The sequence below is a fragment of the Triturus cristatus genome, chromosome 7 (genome assembly GCF_964204655.1).
Source record: "Triturus cristatus chromosome 7, aTriCri1.1, whole genome shotgun sequence".
Lineage (NCBI taxonomy): Eukaryota > Metazoa > Chordata > Amphibia > Caudata > Salamandridae > Triturus > Triturus cristatus.
This window is the reverse complement of record NC_140590.1, coordinates 1,617,940,061-1,617,963,732: the sequence shown is the minus strand read 5'-3', so window position 1 is coordinate 1,617,963,732 and position 23,672 is coordinate 1,617,940,061. Positions and strand designations below refer to the sequence as shown.

The 23,672-nt window shown below is 43.0% G+C and overlaps 1 protein-coding gene across 3 annotated transcripts in view; it reads right to left on the bottom strand.

Annotated features, from left to right (window-relative positions):
• Positions 1–23,672, bottom strand: part of RBCK1 (RANBP2-type and C3HC4-type zinc finger containing 1) — a 152,137-nt gene that overhangs the window by 85,821 nt on the left and 42,644 nt on the right. For all 3 annotated transcript variants that reach the window (XM_085619547.1, XM_085619549.1, XM_085619548.1), the window contains 2 exons: positions 13,873–14,006; positions 13,423–13,596 (listed from right to left, as the gene is read on the bottom strand). In XM_085619547.1, the coding sequence (XP_085475673.1) occupies positions 13,423–13,596; positions 13,873–14,006 (308 nt within the window). The remainder of the gene's footprint in view (positions 1–13,422; positions 13,597–13,872; positions 14,007–23,672) is intronic.

Below are 23,672 nucleotides of genomic sequence, written 5' to 3'. Positions count from 1 at the left end.
TCACATTAACCAATTCATGTTTCATTATGTGAAAGAATGCATTTTCCATCAAATAGTTGAAGATTAATTTATTTTTCATTTAATGTGTGTGCATATTTCATGTGCAGTTGCCGTGAAGGTGAAAAAGACAACAAAATAATTTTAGAATATCTTGTTGCCTTTGACCCCACCACCACAGGGCTCAGGATCACACTTGCCGACATATCTGGTATTTGAATGTCCAGTACAAAAATATATATATATTTTTTTTAAATCACCAAAAGCCAGTGTTTTTCCCTATTATCAGTGCATAAGTTATACAGAACATGTTAGAACAAAAGTGTGTTCTACAGCTGCCCAAATTAACCCTAACTGATAATTAAAGTAAACAAAGATAAAAAAGTAATGTGAAGAATGTATACAGACGAGTTCATATAAAGTTCTACTTAACTATGTCTGGGCCTTTAGAAAAGTCATAAAACGAGAACAGATGGCTGGCATTTTTCCCTATGGAAGGCGGCAACCCTAATTTTAATCACTTCATGTAAATGAAGACGGCCTGAAAAATAAACAAAGTGGCGCTTCCGGGCCATCTTCATTTACAAGCGCTTACTAAGGCATTCGGGCCTCCCCGAGAATGCTGCCACGTACCCCCAGGGGTGCACGCCCAGTTTGAAGACTTCTTCACTAAACACACACTGAGGAACATGAAGGCAAAAGCCCTCTGTTTACAAGACTGATGACACATTTTAAACTAAGATCCATTCTGCAGCCCCTCCCCACCCCCACGCCCTCCCACTGAGGTACAGGTAACAAGCATCTGCAATGCAATAGCTCTCGCATTTACACGAGTTTGAGCTATTAGCATTGTAAATGACAATGCCTTTTATTTATGTTTTGGTTTCTTACTTCCTCCTCTGTAATTCTCTGCTAAGGAGTACCGTCATTATATGCGCTAGGTTGAAATAAAATTGTAGTCCTTCTATTTTTAGGAAATGTCCTGGCTTTAAAATTCTGGTCAGCCTATTGTCAACCCAGTCACAAAGTGTATCTGTATTGTTCCCTCGGAAAAGGATTGCAAAGAAGGGACTTGAACCTGCAACCCACGAGGCATCCATAAAATTAAAGAAGCATTTGCAATGCAAGCGTTTTCAGCTAATGGCATTGTAAACGACAATGCCTATAGCCTTTTATTTGCATTTTTGACTGTAGGTCAGTTCGCCTCTGAAGTTATATATTTCACAAATGTGGTGCTTTTGCTCAGTCTGCGATCTGTGTAACTTGGTGGTCACAGGCTGAAACAGGAGCTCGAAGCAGCCTTTCATCCTTCTGAGGTCAATAAAATGACCCATTTTGAGGTGGGCAAAAATAGCAACTTTTTTATTCACTGTCTGAACCCATACAGCTAGGGCAATGGATGTCACCCATGTCCACAACAACTCAGCACTAGTGGGGAACAGAGCTTGGTGGGGCAAGTATAGACATTGCCTATTGTCACCTGAGGGTTTTAGGTTCGAAACGTCTTTCTTGCAATTTAGCATTGTGCATTGCGCTTGGTGTACGAGCACCATTAAAGTGGCACAAAGCATTGGCTGGCAACGTGTGTTTTTCAGCATCATGGGTGAGACAAGTTACTATTGCTATTCGAATCTGGGGAACCAGGTTCGAGTCTCGGCAATGACGCTGAACATCCTGTGATTCTGGGCAAATCACTTAATCTCCCTGTGCCTAACAAAACAAGCATTGGCATAGCCAATAGGTCTCGCCTTTGGGACCTTATAAGTGTTTAGCCATGCAACAGTTGCGTAACTAAATACTTATAAGGTCCCAAAAGCGAAACCTATTGGCTATGCAAAGCGGCCATGCGGCCGCGAAAGTGAAAGTGATCGCGATCAAACATCAAAGCGGCCGTGCGGCCGAAAGTGAAAGTAATTTCGGTAAAACGCGGCGTGCGCGCCCGCGCACATGCACTGTAGCTCTAGGCTGGCCTGGTAGCACTTTTTGGAGCCCTCTCAATAAGTCTCGCCAGACCAGCGCATGCGCTGGGTCAGGCGAGACCTAAAAACAAATTGTGTCCTCATGCAACGCAACTGGTGCTCGTGTAAATCGCTCCGATAACCGATACCTTCGGGTCAAGTTCACACTATATAAAACTCCGTTAAAAAAAATATTGCCAATGACAGTAGTATTAATTTCATCAAGTTTATGCATGCAAATGTATGAATTGCAAATTAACTCACTGGCCTATCTTTCTGGTTTAAACCATCTCCTGGCAGGTAGGACAGGGCCAGGTGCCCACCTGGACTAGATGCTGTTCCTACTGAGACATCTAGACCCCTCTGTTTGCTACGATGGCACTGGAATATTGTCATTTGAGAGCTAGGGTCAGGAAGTTGCGAGCCCTTTGCCTCTTAGTGGAAATGGCATTCCATATCATAACTGCTGTGGAGTGAACAGGAATGCACCTCTTTTGCAAAAGAAACAAGCATTGGCATAGCCAATAGGTCTCGCTTTTGGGACCTTATAAGTATTTAGTTATTCAGCACAATATCCTTGGTGCAACAACATCACCTGTTGTGTGGCTAAACACTTACAAGGTCCCAAAGGTGAGACCTATTTGCTATGCCAATGCTTGTTTGTTATGATTGGCGATGTTGTCTGAATAGCATATTTTTAATGAGGTTAGACGAAAATGTATGCATTTTCAGAAAGTTTATCAGTAAGAGTCTTTGTCAAAGACGTCTGCCTCGCTTGTGGAAAAACAGCACGTAGTCAGGGCTGGCCTCTGGGAGCACAGTTCTAGTCACTGATTGAAATGTCATACTTTTGAAATGTCACCTGTTGCTATTACTGATCCATGCACAGCATGCCACTGAGCGTTCCTAGCCTTGTATCCTCAAATTGCATATGTCTATTCATTTCTTTAGAGCGTCAGGCATTAGTCCGTTTTGATTTATTTTTACATTTTGACAGATAGGTTGATGTGCTTAGGATCACACCACGTGTCACATGTAGAAATCAGGTTGAGAAGCCTGGTCTCCTGGATCTAGAATCATCTTTATATCACAAGACTACACCCCCTCCTTTGCTGGAAGCCTCCCAGGTTGTTTTCTACCAGCACAGAATGCCTCCTAATGAAGGCCTGGCACAGACAAGGGTATTTGGTTTACTGGGATTCTGGGCCCGTCGCCACTTTGGCATGGCCCCCCTGGCCACAGACTGGCACACTGTAGCAGGGATGTCACGTCTGCATTACCATCCAAACCAAGAAACAAATGAAACTCTCTTAAAGCTGCATGCCAATGCGCTGTAACTTGTACAATACCCCTACCCAAGGAAGAAGCCGATTCCCGGTAACTGACCATAAAACTGGCGACAGGTGAGGCTGAAGTCTGCAAGCCCCAGGTTTGATTTGGTTAGCCCAGATCAGGAACAGGGGTAGAGAACGCCAAACTAGCTTTGAAAAGATAATATATACATTAATCTGCTCTCGTGTTGTAGAAGGAACTAACCACATGTTACAAACATATTCACAGCGACCTTCATAAACAGCAGAGCCATCTCTCTCTACGATCGCATCTTCTAGGGTCAGGTCAGAGATCTCTCAGCCTTATTGAGGCCGTACATATACTATTAATGTATTTCTTATGCCACATAACTACCCTTCAGATTACACTGATGTGGCAAGTGAATGTCGAGGATTCCAGACCACAAGACCTTCGAGGCCCTGGCAAAGAGTTGAGATAGCTCAGAGGAAAGAGAACGCATACAGATACATTCAACATAAAGGACCTCCCTGAGGTGACGTTGATTCACAGGTCCATTGTACAGCAGAGCCATCTCTCAGATTTATAGATTTTGAATAATGTGCGTTTGGACACTGCAGCTATCCGTCACGCTGCTTGGTCGTTATAAGAAGGTGCATTTCTATGGGAGATCTGTTCCTTAGGCCATTTCACTATTTGAGGAACAGACAAGCTATCCCTTGTATTACACAGATCTCTCTGGCTTATGCATCACACAGCAGAACTAGCCCTTATGTGAGCCAGGTGCACTGCCCCCATGTGTCGTACAAACTCAGGTGTTGCAGGCAGGAGAGCAGTCGTTCATGTCACACAAATGTTGGAGGCCAGCACACGAAACAGCAGAGCTGTTGCTGGGATTACCGGAATGCTACAAGTTCGTGCATTAGATAACCGACCTGTTATTAATGTAATAGCGCAATGACGTGAAGGTGAATTAACATTAGAGCTACCTTTCGGTTTGAGTGCGTGCTACAAGCGGAAGCATTAGAAAGCACGGCTATTCCTCAGATTACACAGATGGTGCAGGTTTCACCATTACACACCACAACAACGCCTTCATTACACAGAAGTTAAAAGTCTGATGCTCTGGAATGCAGCGCTATCCTCAGAATACGCAGATCGATGCTGCAGGCAGATGCGTTTTATAGGCATGTCACAGGTTAATTCACTAAATTATAAACTGCCTCAGAAAAACACAGCTTGTGCAGGTTGTGGCATCAGCCAGCAGAGCTATCCCCGGATCGAGCAGCTGTTTGCACCTGAGGCAGACACTTTCCCTTGCTTGTCTACACGTATCCAGTAAACAGATCTGCATTCAGCGCATGAAGGTTATTATTCTTTTATGTAGGTGTCTGTTTTATGAATGAGGTTATTATTCTCGCTGTTTTCCCCATCTGTCCTGCCTCACCTTTTTTTGAACTAGTGGAATTAAAGTGACGTGCGCCAGAAAGCTCACAATTCCCTCCCAATATCTGTATACCACTACAAAGTGGTACTTTTTAAAAAGCAAGCATGCGTACTGCGAGCCAAGTGGAAATCCAACGGGCTGCAGGAAAGTAAAACGTGTGGCATCGCCAAAAGGAAATAGATAACAAAAAAATAACAAAAAAACCCACGACTGCACTTGTGAGAGTCAGAGGAACGAGCGCCAAATCAAGAAAGTGACCATTTAGAAAGAATGAATGGGTAACGCTGCCAGATTGTGCAGTACCGTACCCGCCTTTCAAATGTAGGGATAATTCCATTTAAACAAACACTTCAACTGCATAATCCTAAATTCACGTTATTTCTCTGCCCCGCACACAACCATGCTTAAAGATATACTATTGCATTGCTCTTAATATAACGCATATTGATTGTAGGGACGTACCGACAATATCCCCACTACCACATCAGTGACGGCAGAAGAAAGAAAAACAAGCATTGGCAACGCGGCCGTGGAAGTAACGCGGCCGCAAAAGCGAAAGTAATCGCGATCGCGGGACGCGCTCTGTGGTGGAGAGGGGCAGAGCGAGGCGCTAGGGAGAGCAAGGGAAAGGAAAGGGTGCCGGGAGGAATGAGCTATGACAAACTAGCCCTGTGGTGGGGGAGGGACAGTTCTGAGAGGCGCCATTAGGAAACAATCTCTCGGCATGCTGGGCAGGGGAGCGCATTCCAGGCAGGGGAGCGGACCCTTTGAAGTATGATGCCGAGGCTGTGGCTACACGTGCACGCGCCAGTGGGTTGAAGCGCTTTCCCAAACGGATTGCATGGCGGCACGATGCACGTGATTGTGCGCGTACTCGCCATGCAATCCACTTTTGGGAGCACTTTGAAATGCCCCTCTTACTAGAGTCTCGCATAGCGATTGCGTAAACGCGATAGCTAGGCGAGACCTAGAAAGGACCCAGTGGCAGCGCCGTGCTGGTCCATCTGGGCTGTCGCTAGGGGTTTTGTTTTTTGATAAACAGTCAATGTTCTTTCTAAAATAATTGCAATCGTATATTAATGTTCATGCTAATAGAGATAATGCAAATAACCTTTGCCCTCAATTGTCAAGCACCGCTACCTCAGTTGACGGACACATCCACAGAGCTCAGACGATGCACCTCTTCTCAGTATTACAACATCCACATATCTTTCGCATTGCAGTTATTTACCAAACATGTCATACATTGCTGCCTGTGCTGAAACATTCACAGAGGTCACACAAAGCATCTATTTCTATACTTTTTTGGCACTTTTGTCCCAATACTGAAAGACTCACTGAGCTCACACAATGCACCTCGTCCCTGACCAAAATGTACCACCATCTCTGTACTGTGACATGCATGGAACTCACAAGCAGTGCTAAATTTGTGCTTGCGTTTGCTGGTGCTCAGCACTGGCACATATGCCTTGATGCCAGCACATATTTATAACAGTCTACCACACGGTGGCCCTGTCTATTTATTTGTATACATCAGCAGTCGATTTAAAAATACAAACTAAATAGAAACTAAGTTCAGCACCTCCAAGCCATTTCTGCTTCTATGGAGGACCAGGAACAGTCCATTTTGTCCTGTTTGCATCGGCATGATGGTTAACAGGCAGCATTGGTGCTCGCATTTGGCAGCTCTGGCAGGGAGAGTGGGTGGTAAAAGCAGCGGTGGCCTTCGGAGAAATATTTTGGGCTCTAGCATTAATTTTTCCACAAATTAAATAATGCTCACAAGGGGCCTCTTTCTGGACCGGTCACATACTTTTATCTGCGATCCAAATCTTTAGGCATTCACAAAACTCAGTTCACTGACACCACCACTTTTTGTGACTAACACAGGACATGGACAGTAGTCCTACACAAGCAATAGGGGGCACATTTGGTGTACCCGTTCAGCTTAGAGAAAAGGTTCTTAACCTCACTTTAGCCTTGTCTGGACTTAGGCCCCTTCACATATGCTAGATTACCATACTTTCAGGGAAATAAAAAGTCAGAATATACGATTCACACACAGTTAGCCTCTAAGGGCAAGGGTATGTGCCTGTATATGATGCAGGAGACATTCCTGTTACAACAAATGTGCATAAATAACTTTCATTTAAATATGTCACTTGTAGTTCTGGAACGTATGCCCCGTCCACAAGAAACGGACAGTTGAGAAGTTGGAACAAGTCTAGTCCTTACCGCAACTGGCCCTACAATAGCAATATTTTGGTCGAGCCTGGCCAGCGCATGGGCTGCTTTGCGGGGCATGCTGTATTGCAGTATGGACTTGAAGTTCTGCCCACTCTCCGCACATATTTTTCATTGACTTGTTTCGCTGTTCTTTGTAAATGCCGGCTTCTGATTCATTAACAGGCTTATTAGTCCCGCCTTAGTACCACCATGTCTTAATTTGAAACAGTCCATGAGGACTGCCCCTTTTATTTCGGTGTTACATGGTATGTTTTATTTCGTCTGAGAGCACTATTTTCTTTAATCAGTTTTGTCCTACTGCAGGCAAGGCGTGCTTCACTGCGACACTCAGCACGCTTTCACTTTCCAACCGCCGGGACAATGATGGCAGCTTCATTGCAATGCTATAGGTCTCGCATTTACGAGAGTTCCAGGTATTGGCATTTTAAATGACAATGCCTTTTATTTATGTGTTAATTTTCACAATAGATAAATGAAAGGCATTGTCATTTACAATGCCAATAGCAGAAACTTTCGCAAATGCGAGACCTATTGCATTGCAAATGCTTGTTTTAAAGGAAATCGCTAATTACCACAAACTTCAAGTTGGTGGTAATTAGCGATTCCTTAAGGCTAAAGTGCCCTTACTTTTGTGCTACTTACATTGCATTTAAGGAATAGCAATTCCCGATTCCTTAAATGCAAGAGCAAAATAAGGAATCGCAATTTTGCGATTCCTTATTTTGCTAGTAGGTTTAAACTCACCTACATTGTTCGCAGCCAAATAGCGACCAGTAACGCTGGAATTCTGCTAATTTCAAGGTTACCGATCGCTATTTGGCCACCTACATCTGGCCCATTGTCATTTACAATGCCAATAGCTTAAACTCTCGCAAATGCAGGACCTATTGCATTCCAAATGCTTGAAGGCATCGCCCCCTTCTGTCTCCCATGGCCCCCGAAGAGCTCCCCGTTTGCTACGAGTTAAATAAACAAGCCGACGGCCACAACTGTGCACGAGAGACCCTCCTGCCGTAAGAGCAACTCATTAAAGAAAATAGTGCTTACAGACTAAAAAGGACATACCGTGTAACAACCGAAGTAAAATGGCCAGTCCTAATGGGAGGTTACAAATGAAGACAAGGAAGACTAAGGAGGAACTAACATGCCTAATAACGAATCAGAAGCCAGCATTTAGGAAGGACAATGACAAGCCTGTGACAAATATAGGCAGAGAGTGGGCGGGGCTTCAAGTACATCCTCAAATACAGCATGGCTCGCAGATCAGCGCATGCGCTGCCCAGGCTCAACTTAAAAAAGGACATTAGGAACTCTCACTACATGTTAGTGGGGCAAAAGCCGAAGAACTTGCTTCAATATGCAAACACATATAAGCAGATATGCAAACATGTGGTTTCTCACATTAAACCAAACTTAAAGCATTGCTGGGAAAAAGGGAGTAAAAAAATGAGTGTTCTGAATTAATGCATAAACAGACAAAGTACTGAATGTGTCAAACTGTGTGATAATTGAGTGTACTTTACAGATGTAAAATAGTTCCTCACACATACCAACGGAAGTACTTCCTCGGAGGTGGAATGATTTCTCCTTCCCCCAACAGCCAGGTGAAGGAAACATACATGTTTGGATGGCGCCAAAGCACACTATGTATATTTTAACAAACGGGAAACACCAGGTCTTGCAGACAGCTAGACTTTGGGTGTAATGTGCCATCACAACTATCTCAGAGATAGTAAGCTTTCTTGCTGGACTTGGTAGGTTTCAGGCAAGCGTATACATTCAGGCCCAGAATTGCACAACAAGAGCACATGGAAAACCCTGTTCCACCGGTCAACAACCTGCAGCCAGGTAGGATAAACTTCACTATGAGCAGCCTCTTATGAGACAGAGGTCCTGGAAGTTCTGCAGCCATTGTTGACTGGCACAGCTTGTGCTATCCCTTAACCTGAACAGTGACTATTTTGAGTCACTCAACTGAAGCCCCTTCAAGTTACTTGGCCGAGATCCACAACCAGCCATCAAGCAGCTCCACTGCAGTAGATGTCACCTCATATGACCTCTTTAGAGCGCCCTTGGCCAGCCAGTGCGCTGCTTTTGTGGGTTGGTGGGTTGGGACGCGGTTTTGGATTAGTAGTGTTTGAGATCCTTTCTGCAGGGTTGATAAACTACTGGGATTTTCCTGCAGCGACCATGCCAACCGTGGGAACTACAAGAACTGTAAGATAAGTGACAATGCACAGAAGGTTGGCAACTGCTACTCTACTTTGCTGAAGATATAGCACAGTCGTTGGGTGGACTTTTTTCTGGAGCTACCAGAGTCAAAGAGCAACCAAGTGGGCTACAAGGAAAGCACTACGAGCTCCGAACACAGAGCCCCATCAGTACACATCCGAACCCGATGACGGAAAAAATACAATCTAATAGAGTGGATGCCCATGCATATTACCAGTTAAGGGAGGAGTCACTATACCTTGTGATTCAAGACTTTGTCAATGAAAAACAACTTCCAAACATCATAACCCCGGACTAGATGGCAAGAGTTTGCAGAGCAGGTGTATCTACAGCAAAACAGGCTACAAACATAAGACTTGCACATCCATGAGATCCCACAACTACATTCAAAGCCATCCCAGGCAGCCTTTGACCTTAGGATATCATATTACATACAGATGTATTTGTAATACTCATGCTCATTCTGGGGGAGAGGGAATGGGGGGTGGTCTTGTGATGCTTATGACAGTGACAGACTAAGTCCAGAGTGAAGTGATGTTCCACTGCCGCCTTCTAGTGCGATGCAGGTACTACTGGTCTAATAAACCACCGACGCTCTTTGAATGCACACCTTCAAAGGATGGCTGACATCAACCTCCATGCACATGCATAGAGATTGTGAATCACATTGCCAAGCACATGGTCTTCTTCAGCCTTTCCACTACACCTATAACCATCTGAGGTACGTTATCAAGAAGGCAAAAACACTGGAAGCAATAATCAAATCCTCCTTGAGAACAGACCAACAGTTGACAACCATGTCAAATCAGGCCATATCTGCTACAAGACTATGCAGAGCATACGTCATTTCTCTACGTCAATGTATAGCGGCGAAAGCAGGAGCGACCATAAGTGAGAAATCAGAATACTACAACATACGCCCCAATGGCTGTTTAAGAATGTAGTAACATCCCAGCAAAGTACACAAATACTGCAACTTGAACAAACAACAAAACGGTGAGCCCACATCTTGTTCAAATACAGGATAGCACACAAACATCTGATCAACGTCAATTCACCTTACATATCCTAGTATACACAGATCTACAGCATTGCCATCAAGGACAAAAATCAGTCTTTGCTCAAACAATCTGTGATCCACCTTCTGATGTACCCCTAGCATCGACCTCCACTGTCATACCCATCACCAGGCACTCTTGCCGACAGAATTATACTCCAACCTTCACGAGCTAAAAAAATATCTCCTACTCGCCACTTGAAAACAATGAAAGAATTACTGTCCTCTCATCATCCACCAGTGGCTACAGTCCAAACCATAACCCTCCAAGTATTTGGTTGTTCTCTCCCAAACTCCTCCATCAAAATTATACCAGACTATCAAGTAACTGTACCTACATGCTGCACATATGCCCTCAAACAGAACGGCATGCTGCCTAAACTACACCCCAATGTTGCCTTCAACCTATACGCTTCCTGTTCTGTGACCTAAAATAGAACGCGGTGCTGCCCCAACTAGATCCCAACATTTCGAAATGCTGTACAAAGCGCCCCGAGCTCAACAGCATGCATCAAAGTTACCTTTAACAGAACTGCATGATTGCCTAACCTACCCTCCAAAAGAACCGCAATATCAAACTACACCCAGCAGAACTTCCCTCTGATCTAACTACAGTACGATGTTTGAACTGCTCTTCTTGCAGACCTGCATGCACCTACACTGCCTGCCAACAGATCTGCACCTTGTCCATACTACCAAAAGCAAACAACCCATCACAACTGTATCTTCCACAACAGAAAAACACATGCCCAAAATAAGCCGCTAAATAACCGCACACAGTCCAAAATCAGAGTTGTATTGCTCCCAAACGTTCACCAATAAAAGTGTGCCAACACAACTGCACCACACCTAAACTGCCACACAGTATGTTGGTATTGGCATCTGCTTAGTTCACCACCTCGCCACTGCAGTGCCTTCAGAGTCTGAGAATGACTTTCCAAAGTGTTATGTGTCTTCCAAAAGGGGATCTTATTCAGTTTAAGCAGTTAGGATGGTTAGGTAATGTGCTCCCGTCAGGTGAGTGGGTTAGCCTTAGTGAGTAGAGGGGGTGAAGGGTGAGACCGGAGGGTTGTACCAGGTCACTTACCCATTTCTGCATCTGGTGTACCTAGCCATCTCCCAGAAGATCATGTCCACTCTGCTCAAAATGCCCTCAACAGAACTGCACTTCATCAAAATGGTCCACAATAAATATGTACGCAGCAGGGGTGTGAAATTCCTATAGCCCGACTCCCAGGACATATTGTTTGGGTTCAATGACAGCAAGTTTTCATGTTTATTTTGTCCTTGAGGAAAGTAGGCCTACCCCCAGCAGCACAAACCCTTTGGCTGCCAGTTCTCAGTATCACATTATGGATCTGGGAAGTGCATGGTCTGCAGTTTAAGGTAATATTTGTGTCCGTATGTTAATGCTGTTCAAACTTGTATTCATGGTTCGTTAATGCAGAACCTTTAATATTAAGGTGATCACTCTGAGGAAGTGGTGCAAGCTCGAACTACACTACTGACAGTGGTTCCACTATAAAGATGTGTACACACGTATGCAAAGTTTAACAATTAAGGCTATGTATAATGCTCCCAGAATGCTCTCCAATTAGATGCAAATATTTGCAGAGGCTTGTAAGCAAGATTGATGATTCTTTCCTTTCAAAATAAAATGTTCTCAGAAATATGCAACTAAGAAAGAAAAACGTTTTACTGAACTACTGTGAAATGTTAGGTACCATTTCTTTGAAACATCATTTAGTAAAATGTGTTGATGCATACTAGTATTTCCAAAAATATTCATAATGGAAAAATCGGTGAAACCAGTTCCTACAAGATTATAGGAAACATGAAAATAAACAAGCATTGGCAAAGCCAATACTGCTGACACTGTTGGTCGCGTTTTGGTTTTGTCAATGGTTTTCTTGTTTTTGTAAAACTTTAGTTGCGGGAGCTGCCAGGCCTGCACCATTATAACAAACATTGGCAAAAAACAAAAATATTTTTGGTCGCAAAAAGAACACATTGCAAAGTAACCTCTTACACTAAACAAAACTACTTTGTGCGCGGATATGCTTCTTGTGAAAGAGACTCACTAAGCTTGTGAAAGAGCAGAATGCTGCCACTCACAGTGAAGTTAGACGATAAATAGAGATAGATAGAATTTTAATAAAACAAAAAGGTCTTGGCTAATGCCAGACCTTATTAGAGGCCCAATTCTTAAAGATAATCACAAAAGTAAATCAAATGGTAAATGTCCTAGCATAAGTGCAGATTTACAGCGGTCATCAATTTATAAAAATGTACAGAAGTAAGCTAGGAAATGATATGCCTACAAAATATTTGAGCTGCATTTCAGCTTTGGATTTGCTCATGCAACAATCTGCTTTGTGTTTACAAGTTCATTTTTACTCCAACCCCTTTCATCTCAATCCTTACTTCTGCCCATATCAAGAATAAATGTCCAACCTTTATCAGTATGGAAAAAGATTAGAGAAGAGCTGGTGAAAACCCCTAAAACATCCAAATTAGTAGGTTTTCAGAGACTCAAAAGGCCATTCCAACCCTGAACCTATTCCTTACCGCTACTTCCAGCCCCAGTATGTAGATCTGTGGAAAGTTGCCAAAATAAGTGAATTGCTAGTACTCAAACCCTACTATAGTATGAGCCCTGGCACAATCAAAGAGGCTATTATCAGAGCTTTTAAATAATGAGATTGCAGCCATAATTTGTCGCTGCACTACGTGGCACCAAAGGGACAAGTGGTTTTATCTACAGGACAAGTAGATTTATGAAGCAACCTGACTCATGGACAAGTAGATAGATTTCCACACCCCTGATGCGGCCCAAAGTACTCCTCAGAGAACTCCACTCACCTCTGCCTGCCTTCTAGCAGAACCAGACCCTCACAAAATTGCACTTCAAAAGACTTTTTGGAGCGAAATCCAATTGTGGAAAGGTCCACCTGGAAGAATTGCTACTTTTGCATCAAGTACAGTGCAGGCATAAAGTCCACTCTGAAACCTAGATAAAGTAGCCCTGTGGTCAGCCATTACCTTGCGATAGGGTGATCACAGATACCTTGTGGGAAATAATTATCTCCCTAGTGTGACACATTAATGCTTGCGTGCAATAACCAGCACCTCTCACCTCCCTCAGCACATATCACCAGCACTCTGCATATTTTACGGACCCCAGATCCACTCACCTGTTCATATTGCATTATCGCTAGCTCCTCATTCTGCATTCGTTCAAGCTCCTCCTCATCGGGCTGGTAAATGTTTGGCACAACGTACCCTTCAGGTCGCTCGGTGGAGCACATCATACAGCCCGGGCGCGTGGGCTTGTTGACAAAGGTGCAACTGGGGCATTCCCACCCCTCCTGAACAAGACAGAGAAGGAAAGGGTTGTCACAAGCAAGTACCTGCAAGTGTTTCTGCTTAGCATGTACTCCACTTTACTAACCCTATTTTAATGAGCTCTTTTATTTAAATGACAACACTCCAGGTCTGTGCCCTTGTTATAAGAGGTGCTTGAACACCCTGAAGCAAACCACAGCTTGTCATCTACATGCCAAGTCATCCCTGTGCATTGGTTGTCTTGCCTCGCCAGTCAGTCTCCTTCCTTGGTGGTGCCTTTTGTGTCTGCATTACCTTACCTCAGGAGGTTTAGGGGGGTCCGGTAGCTTTATTCTGGTGGCAGGCTCCCTTTCCTCCTGTGGGATGACTGGCTGTTTTGTTTCACCATCATCCTCCACTACGTCCCCTGTCCCACGTGCTTCCAAGATGACCTCTATACAGAAGATAAGAAGAGCGGATTAGATCAATGGTGAAGGTGTTTTAAAACAGACATTGTGCTTACCATAATAGATCACTGGGAGAAGTCAAAAGCCTGCGGTCACTTACGAAACTACCATCAGATAGACAGCTAAAGAGTTACATCATTTATTGCACCCCTTAGGGAATTAAAGGATGAGAGTGAGACAGAAAAGAGGGTGGATATACCAAGAACACATTTTGTTTGCAGAAAACTGTGCGATGTAGAAGTGATTTAAAACCAAGAATGTGAACAAATTAGTCTATCACAGTACAAAAGTGACACTAAAGGGAACATGTTATGAAAACATGCACACCTGCTTTCAGAAAAAAATCTGCAATGCTACATGTTTCAAGGACACCTTCTTGAGAGCTAGTGACGTGATCGGATTCTCAATCTGACTGCTTATTATAGCCAGCACCAGGAATATAACATAACAAACACAAAGGAAAAATAAAAAAGAAACTGGCTAATAAGAAAGATAATTGCATATGAATTGTAAATCTTCAAGCCCCCCAAATTTTCATGACATTTTTGCAACTGTTCTTAGAGATTTTTAACTATAACATCGACTTCATTCCACTGCTGCCCTGAGAGTAATTTAGGCCTTGCTTTTAGCAGATAAAACTACCATGCACGACACGACTACCTACCGAGAAAACCAGCAGGTATCCCAGTACTGCCAGCAAATACCTTTATGCAGCCATGGAAGCTTGGAGGGCGACCTTGTGGCTGGAGGAGTGCCCCTTTAAGTATGCTACCAAGCATTTGCAATGCAATAGGTCTTGCTTTACTGAAAGTTTGAGCTATTGGTGTTGCTAATAAGAACTCAACGCCACTAGCTCAAACTTTCAGTAATACGAGAGCTATTGCATTGTAAATCAATCGCAGCACTCACACTTGAAACATCTTAAGGTAAAGCGCGGGTGCTGAGATTGGTTCAAAAGTAAAGAAATAGACAAAAAATATGTTTTTCTATTTCTGTACTTTTGAAGCAATCGTGACACCCGCGCTTTAGCTTAAGATGTTAAAAGCTAAAGCATGGGTGCAGCCATTGTAACAAAAGTAAACAAATAGAAAACATATGGCGGATGCGTGCTTTCAGCATGCCAACCCCCCCCCCCCACCGAATGCGGAAAGTTCCCATAAAAACAACCTTACCTCCCACCACTAGATTATAAAAATATGATTGCCTCAGCTTTACTTCCGCCATTGTGAAACCGAAAATGCGCACGGTGCGCTGAAAATAAAAAAAATGATTATTTTAAATCCAAGGGCAGGGGGTTGGTGAGAGGGGGCGGATGCCACACTAAAGCGCTGCTTTAAAAAGGCAGTGCTGTGTCGCGCTGGATATAAAAGAAGTGTCCGCCATTGCTATGCGCTCTCACAGCATGTCGTTCCTGCTTCTGCAAGACATTAATTAAGTAAACAGTTCTCCGACTGCTAATGAAAGATAGAGAGTAAGGACACATGTAAGAGGGGCAGTCCTTATGTGAGGAAACACCGGGAGAGAGGGAGGTACTAAGGAGGGACTACTAAGCCTACTGGCACATCAAAAGCCATCATTTACAAAGGACAGGAGGAGAAGCCAACTGTAAAGATGGGCGGAACATTGGCGGAGCTTAATGCCCATATCCTGAAGAAAGCATGTCTCGAAGAGACAGCACAAGCGCTGACTAGGCGAGACCTAAAAAGTGTGTTTTTACATCCCGGACATTGACGCTCTGTGGAGAGCCCAACCTGACCTACAGCTGGGCAAGGAAGACTGTGTGGATGTAAAAGACAAAGGTAGTTGCCTCGCCTCTATGCCCAGGGATCTGTGCACCAATAGCTGCTTTGTTCCCATTAAGGAGTAGTTTACAAATAGGGTTACCTTGTATTTGATGAGGGAATCAGGGTTACTAATGCTAACAAAACGATGTACCTATGGAATGATTTAAGAAGTATTACAAATTAATGATATAACTTCTGATTCTGTACTCTGCATCAGACCCAATGTATAAGTCAATGCATTAATTGGAGTGAAAATGCGACTATGAATAGTCTTTAAAATGGCATCACAGTTGTCACCAATGACATACCTCTCCCAAGATGACCAGCATCCAAATAACGGTTAAGTGTAGACCATATACATTGCTGAAATTACTTTTCTTGACAAAGGACCGGACACAATAATGGCCCACATATTAGATGGCATCTTCGGATTGTACTATTCTCAGACATTATATGAATTGTGAGGTATCTAGTCAATAACTGAACATATCTGCAATAAAGATCTTGTATGTCGCTCCTTCCTCATTTTTGGAGCAGTACAGGGAGGGTGGTCTGTGAATCTAATATTTCAAGAAGCAAAGCTACTATCATATTGGAGCAAACTTGCTTTGCAGCATGAAACTTTTATAGATTCACATGTTGTGCATTGACTGAACAAAAATATTTCACACCCTTGGAGGGGAGTGCTACGTTGGTATAGCAGTGAACAGGTTTCCTACTGATACTTGCTAAACTGATGCTTCTGATCCTGCCTGATTTCCACACAATAATGCCTAGCGACTAATGTAGAGTTATGTTTTTTGCAGTTATAGGTCTATTTTTGGGCCAGATTCTCAAGACTACTGCGCAAGCACCATGTACAGCTCTCACTATTTGATTCTGCTTGTGTAAATAGAATGCGGGGGATGCAGAGGAGGTGAAGCTGAGCCGCGATTGTTGTTTGCTGGTGCATCGTTGAGGGCCAAAATGAAAATTGCCTGGAAAACGCTGAATGACCACCCGCTGCTCGAGCTGCTGGTGGATGTGTAGCAGGCCCCCCTGGCTCCTGGTCCTCGGGAGACTGTGGAGAGAGTCGACCATAGGTCAAAAGGTTGAGTTTGCAGGCGAGTGAGGTAAAATGAGCAGAAAGCTCACCTGAGCAGAAAGATCAGCCCAGCAGCCCAGGTCCCACACAGGGCAGCCCAGAACGATGAGGAAAGCCATGTAGACCACAGTGGTGCAGAGCACAGCTGAGAGGACAGGTGAGCTGATGGTGGTCCCTGGTGGTCTTAAGTCCTGGCAGGCGGGACAGTCAAGACGTGCCAAGGGCTAGACTGCCAGATTCCTGAAGAGCTTTGCTCACCCTTTCACATACTTGCACGTTTGGCTCATTTTGGACCTCACCTCGATGTACAAGACAGGGCTGTTTGATGGAACTGTTAGAGGCTGACTGAGGCTCTTTGGGGTCTTTCCTGAGACCCCTTTGCATGGGTGTGGAACTTAATAAAAATATCTACTTGTCCATGGGGCAGGTTGCTTCATAATTCCATTTGTCCTGTAACAAAATCCACTTGCCCCTCTGGTGCCATGTAATGCAGCAACAAGTTATGGCAGCAATATCATTATATAAGAGCTCTGATATAGCCTCTCTGATTATGCCAGGGCTCATAACATAGGAGTGTTTGAATACTTGCAATCCCCTTATGTTGCCACGTTTCCGCAGATCTACATACTGGGGCTGAAGGAAGTGGTAAGCAATAGTTACAGGGTTAGAATGCCCTTTTGAGTCTGTGCAAACCTACTAACGTGCATGTTTTAAGCGTTTTCAACAACTCTTCTCTAATCTTTTTCCATACTAAGAAATGTTTGAGATTTACTCCTGACAATGGCAGATGTAAACCTTCCAGAGTTGGGAAAAAAGTGATTGGAGAGAAAGTGAACTTGCAAACGCTCAGATTTTCCCATGAGAAAATCTACACATGCACATTTGCTCATGCTGAAATGCAGTTCACAAATATTTTCTAGGAGTACTATTTCTTGTCCTACTTCTGTAAATTCTAGGGAATTCATGGAAGCCTTATGGCTGCATTTAAGGTAAGGACATATTCCATGAGTGCACTTTTGAGACTTTCTATAATAATTGGGCCCCTAATTTGGTACGGCGTTGACCGTGATCTTTTGTGTTTATTAAAATTCTGTCTCTCTCTCTATGTATCAGCTGGCTTCACTGTGAGTGACAGCATTCTGCTCTTTCACAAGGAGCATATTGGCACACAAAGTAATTTTGTTCAGTGCCAGTACCTACTGTTGCAGTATGAGCTTTTAGAGACCCAAAAACAATTTTTTCTTTTGGCAAAGTTTGTTATAATGGTGATGGCCTGCCAGCTCCCACACCAATAAGGTTTTACAGAAACCATGCCAAAACAAGTCACACACTGACAAAACTAAAGAGCTGACCACCAATTTCAGACCTAATGGCTTTGCCAATGCTTGTTTATTTTTGATTCCCATAATCTTATTGAAACTGGTTACACTAAGTTTCCATTATGAATATTTTTGGGAAATACTAGCATGCATCAACACATGTTACTAAATGATGCTGCAAAGAAATAGTACCTGAAATTTACGGTAGTTTAGCTAAATGTTTTTTTTAATGCTTTTATTTTTTATGAACATTTTATTTTGAAAGCAAAGAATAATCAGCTTCTGCAAATATTTGCATCAAATCAGAGAGCATTCTGGGAGCATCATACATAGCCTCGTATTGCTAAACTTTGAAAACGTGTGCACACATTTTTATACTGGAACCACTCAGTGGTGCAGTCAGAGCTTACAACATTTACTTAGAGCGGTCACCCTTATAATAAAGGCTTTCAATTAATGAGCCATGAATACAAGTTTGAACAGCATTAACATATGGACAAAAATATTACCTTAACTGTAGACAGTGCCCTTCCCCGATCCATAATGTGGTACTGCAAACTGGCAGCCAAATGGTTTGTGCTGCAGGGAGTTGGGCCTACTTGTCCCAAGGCAAGCCAAATAGTTTGTGCTGCAGGGGGTTGGGCCTACTTGTCCCAAGGACAAAATAAACAAAAGGAGATGATGGAAAGAGCGCAGAAACTTTTCATACACTCACCCCAGTCACAGATCTGGGTTGAATCCATCATTGTTCTTTAGCTCACTTCACCACCTCAGTTCAGACCCAGCTATATGCAAATCAGTCTTGACCCTGTTCCTCATGGGAACAGTCAAGCCCGAACTGCCAAGCCAGGTCTTCCCTGAACCGGAAACAAGCATCCTGGGACCGGTTTCGGGGTAACACCCTTCCTTCAGCCAGGCTAGCTTGAATCCAGTGGCAAAGTGAGCAAAGGACCCACGTCTGGGCATACCCTGCCAATTTAGGGCGAACAAAGCAAACACAAGGATATCCATGATGTGGTACTGCAAACTGGCAGCCAAATGGTTTGGTGCTGCAGGGGGTTGGGCCTATTTGTCCCAAGGCAAGCCAAATGGTTTGTTCTGCAGGGGGTTGGGCCTACTTGTCCTAAGGACAAAATACAGATGAAAGCGTGTTGCCCTTGACCCCAAACAATATGTCCTGGGCATTGGGCTATAGGAATTCCACATCCCTGCCTTTCGGATCGTCACTTAGTGCTGAACACTGGCTAGTTAGCCTAAATACTGCTTTTATTAGACTAATTCTTTCGGACTGGCACAGCCTAGATAGGCTATTTCCCCACCGAAGGAGGCACAAGTGAGGTTGGTTGCTGGCACCTCACAGCACGTTAGGTGACAATGTGGGAGGGACAGGAGGCAACTGGGTGGTGAGGTGGTTGGCCTAAGAGCTGGTGTGGCTTGTGTCACTGTGTTGTCCCTCCTTCACGCTAGTCGACTATTCGTCAATGCTTCAATACTGTAGCACTTCCCTTCAGGACCTCAATGCGCTAACATTCTGAGAAATGGATCATACCTTCCGACATTGCTAATGAGATTCGGAAAACTCAGGCCAGCAGTGTCGACGACGGCAAGGAAGCGAGGAAAAAATAAATCAACCCCTGGTCAAACGTCTCAAAAACTACACAGTAATAAGACAACAAATTTATCTGCTCAGCAACAACTCACTCTCCCCAACCTCATTTGACTTTTTAGGTCAACAAAAGAGGATCCAATGGACAATGTTTGCAAGATAGTTGATAGAACCAATAGCATTGAAGTTGACAATACGACAGCAAATGGGAACAGACCAAAAACAAATTTGATACACACCACAGGATGCAACATCCAACAGACAAAGAGATATGTAAGGTAACCTGCTACCACAACAATGGGGCAGAGGATCAGAATCTTTTATAAAGACCAGAGCGAGGCTCTCTTGCTCTAAACCCTTCATGGGCTCAAGGTAACTCAAGCATAACACCACTTCTTGAAAACACCAGAACTAGATTATGGTGATTTTTTTAAAAGGACAGACTGCACAGGAATGAAACTAACTAACCTAAGGGAATAGCAAAGTCACTCTTGTAACTATAATGTAATAACAAGGACCCCAAGTCCATCAAGGACTCATCATTTGGAAGCCTTGTTAATCAATACAATGTTCTGCAGTTCAGAGAAAAAAAACAGCCCCTGATTGGCCCAGATACCAAACAACAGGCACCAGTCCGGGAAGAATATAAAATAGTTCCCTTTGATCCAGATAATTCACTACTTATGGAACTCCAGAAAATTCCAATGACATGGAAGATCTCATCCTAAATAGCTCAGCTATAATGACTTTTAAAAGACAGCTCCCTCAAGGTCTAAATGAGTCATGTAAAGGTGCAAAAAAAACCTTGCAAATGACAAAAAGTGACAAGGGAGCTTGGCAGCCTTATTAGACACTTTACAGGCAACAGTTCAAGCACTGAATTACCACTCATCTAAATTAGATCTGCAAGTTGACCTTTTACATAATATGTCAGACTTCATGTCAGGAATAGATACCAAACTTGAAAATCTGAACAGTCTCATTGTTCGAGCACAAACATTGATGTGTCACTGCTCTCTTATAGTTGAGCACACTTCCTCAGTTGCTGAACAACCTTGAAATAAAAAACAGCTCAACACAAGAGAATCAAAGAGAAAAGGACACCAAAGGTGATATCCTCAGCCCAACATAGTGCCAGCACAAGCAAATGTGGCGGCAAACCACTGGCAATCAGAAATCTTTTCTGTAAAAAAATGTACTTATCCGAAATGACATCTTCAAGAGACTCTACCAGCCTAAATTCAAAAGTTGAGGATAACTCAAGGAATAATTAGGGCTTCTGGTTTTATGGTATTTATTTTTGGGACATTTCCGTCTGTATTTATCCACATTTATTTTTGGCCAATTGTTTCTGTATTTTTTTTTTTTTTTTTTTTTTGGAAAAAGTTTTTATTGAACAATAAGTCGGTTACAAATTGTTTCTGTATTTATCTATTTTTATTTTGTGTTTTCTGTATAAATGAAGCTGCAATAAGTATTTCTCCACATTTATTTAACTGATAAATATCTGCTTGCATTTGAATGTCCAAAAGGTTTCAGTAGCAGAATCTTTGTAAAAAATCAAATATTGCTTTTTGTGCTCTCGTGTGTTCTTACTGTTTTTAAAAAAGCCCGATTTTTATGATCTCTGCTTTTAGCCCTGTGCTTACTTTTTGCTACTTTGCACTTTGACGCGTGACACTCGAGGGCGCTTCTCGCTCGTGTCAGTGTTCTAGTCTCGTTGACTCCACCCACTCCCTACCTTCAAAAGCCGAATGCTGCGTTCGCGCCGGTAATTGTCTGAACTGTTGCTGCTTTACGTTGTGGGGGGCATAAGTGTGTTTTAAACGCTGTAATCTTTGTAAAAAATCAAATATCGCTTTTTGTGCTCTCATGTGTTCTTACTGTTTTTAAAAAAGCCCGATTTTTATGATCTCTGCTTTTAGCCCTGTGCTTACTTTTTGCCACTTTGCACTTTGACGCGTGACACTCGAGGGCGCTTCTCGGTCGTGTCAGCGTTCTAGTCTCGTTGAATCCACCAACTACCTACCTTCAAAAGCCGGATGCTGCGTTCGCGTAGCGGACGCACGTAGCGGGCTTCCCGGCGGCGCGCCAAAGGCAAGCCCGTCTGCGCCCGTCCGCACCAAGAACGCGCAAGGGCCGTGCCATGCTGCCAGTTTGAGTGGGGAGGTGTTAGGAGGTAAGAGATATAGTAAAAGTCAATTGTTGGCCCTGAACACGCAAAAGCAATTGAAAACTTATCTATTCTTAGGTGCACTCTAATGGTCTCTCCTCAAGGTTCTGCTTGCAGCATTCGCGCCAGGACACTTTTTAAAGTATTAGTGCGTGCTATAAGTACTATATAACTTAACATAACAGTGCAATAGTGTGATCTGAAAACACTTGCCTTGTAGAATAGCATCAATGACTGTAGATCTGCACTTAATTAAGCTTAATGTGGATATCTATTTTCTTTTTTAATCTCCCCTACCTACTCAATCTATACACCCACTGACCTGGCACTCATGATCGACAGTAGAAAAAAATCATCCAAACAAGGCCTATTTTCCATAATATTTTTCTGTATTTAAAAATTAATACAGAAAGGAAAATAAGTACTTTTTTATCAGCATTTATCTGTAAAACGGAAACTGGGAGCCCTAGGAATAAACACTTCCCACTAAAAGAAACAGCAGATATGCACTAATAATCTTGAACAAGGAAACCATCAGAATGGTACGTTTTATATCCACAAATCTCCGTCAGGGCATCGAGAATCAACATGGATATGTTCCTCTACAAGTGATCAATATCGGAACAAAAGAAAGCCTCTTAAATGTAAATGCACCGTATAAAGGACATTTAATGGACCGTCAAGTACCAGAGGTAATGCAGTCAACAGAATCGGAGAAGAATAAAAATGGAAAGAACCAGTGTGTTCCAGGACAGAAATCCAGTAGAGAACTTAACAAGCTCCATAAGATTTGTAAATTATAATTTAGATCTGCTGTCCTGGCAGAGAGAGACGAGAATAAAAGGGTCTTTCCTATCTTTAATAAGAAAAAAACAATTGTTAAGTAAGGTAGAGGGTTCATAGAAGAAAATGCCCAGCAAGGTAATAGGAAAATAGTAAAAGAAGAAATTGGGCCACAAGCCACAGATATCATCTTGCACCCTGCCAGATCACCCACAAAGAATAACACAGGGACACAACTACAGTCGCAAGTGGCCACAAGAACAGAGGAAACAGTCAAGCATAGTATGGCTGACACCAAATTAACTAAAACCGGGCCTTTGTTTCTTTAGCAAGAGGATAATGACAGCAGGATCCAGGTACAAGTTGCAGATCAGAGGTGCTTTTAAGACCCTTCACACCAAGGGCACAACTGAAAAAACATAAAGAGACTCAAATTAATGTAGATAAGATGTCTACAGCCAAACTATTATTTTTGCCACAGTATCAATCTAAGGGTCCTCATGACATATTAAATCTTTAGAACCTGATAAAACTATTCAAATATTGTACCAATCTTAAAAAAAGACTCCTCAGAACTAACTTCTGTTGCATTTTTGAAGCCAAGAGGGGCTCAGGCGTCAAAACCATCACTGGTAAAAACTTTGCTACCCGAGAACTGGCCTACTTTAGTCTTTAGCGCAAGAACAACATTTTGGTATTGGGGAATAAAGATCACGACTCACTGGGAAAATCCTTAACCCACAATCCTAGCAGACACTGCTGTAAAAAAGTCTGATGTAAAGTGCCCACAAATATTTTTCCGATTATCGCCCATCACAGCTGTATCAACTCATACAGTGGACAAAGTTTTCTAGAGAACCCAAATTACCATTCATAAGAAATTGACTATGGATATTAAGCAATC